The sequence below is a fragment of the Lipotes vexillifer genome, unplaced genomic scaffold (assembly GCF_000442215.2).
Source record: "Lipotes vexillifer unplaced genomic scaffold, Lipotes_vexillifer_v1.1 scaffold69, whole genome shotgun sequence".
Lineage (NCBI taxonomy): Eukaryota > Metazoa > Chordata > Mammalia > Artiodactyla > Lipotidae > Lipotes > Lipotes vexillifer.
Window position 1 is genome coordinate 564,021 of NW_006790942.1, and position 4,786 is coordinate 568,806.

Genomic DNA, 4,786 nt, shown 5'->3' on the forward strand with positions numbered 1-4,786 from the left:
GAGGGGGAGCAGGGGGAGGGGAGGGGGAGCAGGCGGAGGTGGCTGTGGCCATAAAAGGGGAGCATGAAGGATCTTCCTGGTGACGGGCTGCTCAGTATCCTGGCTGCCATGGTGCATACACGAGTCCACACCTGCTAAACCTGCACAAAACTAAACCCAACACACAAATGTGTGCACACGAAGCATGTGGAATCTGAGCAAGGCCCACAGATTTTATCAGGCTGTGCTATCGTGCTACAGCTATGACAGACGTCATCAGGAGATGCCAGGTGAAGGACACATGGAATCTCTCTACTGTCTCTCCCAGCTGCATGCAAATCCACACCGGGTATAAACGTTCAAAAAAATACACAGTAATTCATTTTAGACCAGTAGTTTTTGAATAAAGAAACTCAAGTGCCATCAAGCGATACCTTCTTCCATGGATTTAGTGAAGTTACACAGAAGCGAAGCCAGTCCCTTCAGACACCCTGCCAGAACCGGAAGTTTGGGCTCTCTCACTGTTGATGTCATCTGAAAGGAGAGTTTTAACAAGATCTCATTAAAAGAGAAAAATTCACCAGATATATGTAAGCAGAAAAGAAGATCATAAAGTTTATCATACCTGGGTCTTAAGTTCACCCAGAAAAGCCCGGAAGAGTTTATCTGAATTATTTACCATCTCACTAGGATGAACTTCGCCTAATACTCCTAGGAGCTCATATATCTTTTCTAGAACTGAAAAATAAATTTTAGACAAATTTAGGCCTAAAATCACTTAAATAAATTAAACAAAAATGCACAAATAAGAAAATGAAAGGCTGTTCAGTTCAAAATAATTTCACGATAAGCCCCACAAAATATCTAGTTTTATGTACTGAATCTTCCATGATGTTTTATGCAAATTTATTATTATAAACTAAATTACATTTGACACGCGTTGTGAGTTTTCCATTTAAAGAAATCTTTTGTAAAGATTACAATTTTTGTAAGACTTCACACATTGTTTCTTGTCTCCATTTTGGTTTGTTTTCAGTAAAAAGAATTCATCTGTAAAGCACATAAATACCACGGCAGAGAAAACCTAAGTTTTATGCTAATAATTGTTTAATTTGTTAAAATATTTTTTAAAATAACATTTAAATACAGCTCACCTGTATCTGGTATTTTTGTTTTCAATGCAAGTTCTCCATAGAACTTGCTAAATAATTCTCCAACTCTAAATTCATCCATGAGGCTCGAACTTCTCAAAGTCTGAAGTAACTGAAAGAACACAAGGTAGCCGAGTGTACAGAGACAGCAGCAAAAAGGCTTCCATCTACAGCACCTGCTCACACACAGTGGACCTCCACACCCACGTGTCTCTAGGGCACTCACTCTCCGCCTCTCAGGGCTCTTATCCAGCCACGTTATTTGGGAGGACGGGTTGAGGTGGGTGGTGGAAAAACAGGGGCTACAAAGGGGAAGGGGAGGTAGACTTAATTTCACCTTCCCAAGAAAAGTATACTATGACTAGACACATGTTCTCAGAGACATTTTAAGACAAGGACCAACAAGACCCAAAGAAATTCTAAAAGAGAGACACATCTAAACAGATACCTAGATGAGAGTGAGCCCAATGACCACTTACATAGAACACACAGACCCATACCAGTGTTAAGATTTTAGGAAGACATTCAAAGACACAATGAGATGAACTCTGGCAATTCTTAGCAGCGTTTAGGTTTTCACAGTAAGGGTAAGAGTAATGGAGGGGCAGTCAATTCCTTACACTCCGCGCTCCCTTCCCTTCATACCCCTCGCAACCGAACTTCTCCCTTTGCTACCCAGAAGGGTGTGAAGGCAAAATACCAAGGTTGTTATTGGGTGACAGCTGGGAAACACGCATCTTCTCCACACATCAATGTGATTCTACAACATCTCTCACCCAAAACATAACCCAAAACTCCAATTTTCAGTTCAAGATATATATTTAATTGAAAACACATGCGCTTAGAAATATTTTTTAAATTACCTTAATAAGAAGTTCTAGGGCTGGAATTTTACATTTAGCAGCTTTATCTTTTGTATAAACACTGGTACAAGTATTCTAGGTTTTAAAAGGAGACATATCAAAATCATCAATAAGACTTTAGTTCTTATAACTAAGACTTAACAGCTAAAACTACTCCTCGGAGGAGTGATACCAGTATATATTACAATTTAATACTTTCCACAAGGGCCTTAGCTCATTAAATTTTTTTAAAAATAGCCACTTAATTTCTAACACAATCAAGCAAAAATAAACTCCCCAACAAGAAAGGCAGAAATAAAGTTAAGTTTAACTTACACCATAAATTAAAAGGGACACTGGTATATAACGAGGTATGTTTTTTCCTCCTTACCTTAATATCGAGAGAATAATGTGTGATCTTCTGACCAATTTTCTCTAAGAAAACACATAAAAACTTTAGGGCTTCTTCTCTACAATCACGAAACTATAATAAAAAAAATAAGCATTACAGAAACACGGCTAAGAAAAAAGTCACCTCAACGTGAAGGAATGTACTAGAAGAGCAAAGTGAATGTCTTCAACTTACTTCATCAACGCCAAGTGATTTCCGAACAAATACAAGCAAACCAAAATCTTTGGAAAAAACTAAGGACGTGTGTAATGCTGGAAAAAACAAACAAACAAAACAAATAAGAGAGCTGCCATGGTACTCCATAAACCCACCCTAAAGGTGTTGCTTGTTTCTCAATTCAGGTACTCCATAATCCCACCCTAAAGGTGTTGCTTGTTTCTCAATTCAGCCTCGTAAGTGATAAAACACTAGCCTAATGCTGCCGTATTTTGACAAGGAAAACGGGAAATTCTAGATGTTTCACAGCAATGAGGTAGGCAGAATACTGGCCCCAAAGATGCCAGAACCCTAATTCCTAGTGTCACACCTGTGAATATGCTAACTTTACATGGCGAATGAAAATCAGGTTGCTAATCAGCTGACCTTAAACTGGTGAGCATCCTGGGCCATTACGTGGGCCCAATGCAATCACAAGGGCTCTCTCACAAGTGGAAGAGGGGGGAAGGAGAGGGAGTACAGGAAAGCAGGACAGATTCCAAGCATGTCTCTTGACCCTCTGCTGCTGGCTTTGAAGATGGAGGAAGGGGGAGGGGGGCAGCGTAATCCAAGAAATGCAGGGGTCTTCTAGAAGCAAGGAACGCCAGCAAGGAAAAAGGGACCTCAGTGCTGCAACTGCAAGGAACTGAAGTCTGCTAACAACCTGAATGAAAAAGGAAAAGAATTCTCCCTCAGAGCCTTCAGAAAAGGAAAGTGGCCCTGCCTGCTGCGTTGGTTTCAGCTTGATGAGACCCGTGCTGGGCTTCCAACCACACAACTATAAGACTGACAAACCTGCGCTGTTGTAAACACCAAGCCAGTGGTACGTTTTAGCACCAACAGAAAACTAGTACTCTCCCCTATAATCTCTCAAGAAAAAGGACACACCCTGGATATGCAGAGTGAACCTGGAACTGCTTTACAAAACGTTACTAAAGGAACAAAATTGAACCCCTAAAACTCAGACTAGAAAGCATTTACACAATGATGCTGCTGTCTGGTCATTAATTTCCCCATTAATACACCGCTAACAACATATAGGTACTGCACAGCATCTTCTTCAAGACATTTCTTACAGTATTTCTCCACCTTATTCAACAATGACTTTCTTAGGAAGAAAATCTCATCTACCTTCTAATTAAAGCGGACACAACGTGAAGAGTCTGCATACTTGCAGCTTTAAAAGGGAATAACACTGGGACTTCCCTGGTGGCGCAGTGGTCAAGCATCCGCCTGCCAACGCGGGTTCAAGCCCTGGGCCGGCCCGTGCGCCACAACTACTGAGCCTGCGCTCCACAACAAGAGAAGCCACCGCAGTGAGAAGGCCGTGCACAGCAACGAAGAGCAGCTCCCGCTCGCTGCAACTACAGAAAGCCCGCGCGCAGCAACGAAGACCCAATGCAGCCAAAAATAAATGAAATTAAAAAAATAAAAGATTCACTTTCCCTTTTTTTAAAAAAAAGGGAATATCACAGATGTTTTCACGCGATGACACATTTAAAAATGCTGAAATGAGGCACCGTTGCTGCAAAAGGAAAAGTTCTCATCTAGGCATTGCTAAAGAATTAAAAGAACAGCATGGCTTGCTTCTCAGCAAACACAGGGGTTTGGAAAAGGTGCTGGTGGGTTTAGGCGACACTGAGGTGGAAGAAAATAGTCTCCTCTCGTCCCTCCCCACCGCGGATAGCAATGATACCAAACTCGGGTCATTTTCACCACCTTTGGTTTTAAAATTCCTTTCCTCTGCCGTTAAAAAAAGAGGAAGCTGACAAACCACTTTTACACACATCACGAATTCCGACCAGCCCGTTCAAGCACCGCCCGAGGCTCCCACGCCGGACCCGCAAGGGCTGCCGGGCTACGGGCTGTCGGAAGCCCGGAGCCGTACCCACCCAGCAGGGCAGGGCCGGAGCTCAGCACGCACTCCTGCCCCAGAGCCCGCAGCAGCTGACAACTGGCCACCGCCGCTCCGCAGCGGTCGGCCGCGGACAAGTACTCCTGTAACTGAAGCAGAGTACCCCGCACGCCAGACCCCGCGTCCGCCATGACGCCCAACAACACCAGCGCGTGCGCGCAAGCCACCCGGGCCTTAAGTGCCTAGTGGAACGGGGCGGGGGGGGCGGACTTCCGGTGCGTGCGCACAGCTGTCCGGGCCCGGAAGTGCCCCTGAGGCAGGGGGCGGGATCCTGCGAGGGGCGGGGCCTTAG

General features: G+C 43.9%; 1 protein-coding gene across 2 annotated transcripts in view; it reads right to left on the minus strand.

The window, feature by feature from the left end:
- PRKDC (protein kinase, DNA-activated, catalytic subunit) overlaps positions 1-4,625 on the minus strand; it is a 156,162-nt gene extending 151,537 nt beyond the window's left edge. For both annotated transcript variants that reach the window (XM_007464010.1, XM_007464009.1), the window contains exons 1-7: positions 4,472-4,625; positions 2,559-2,635; positions 2,364-2,456; positions 1,994-2,068; positions 1,134-1,242; positions 605-717; positions 414-513 (exon numbers count right to left, since the gene is read on the minus strand). In XM_007464010.1, coding sequence (XP_007464072.1) covers positions 414-513; positions 605-717; positions 1,134-1,242; positions 1,994-2,068; positions 2,364-2,456; positions 2,559-2,635; positions 4,472-4,625 — 721 coding nt within the window. The remainder of the gene's footprint in view (positions 1-413; positions 514-604; positions 718-1,133; positions 1,243-1,993; positions 2,069-2,363; positions 2,457-2,558; positions 2,636-4,471) is intronic.
- Between the last annotated feature and the right edge of the window lie 161 nt (positions 4,626-4,786).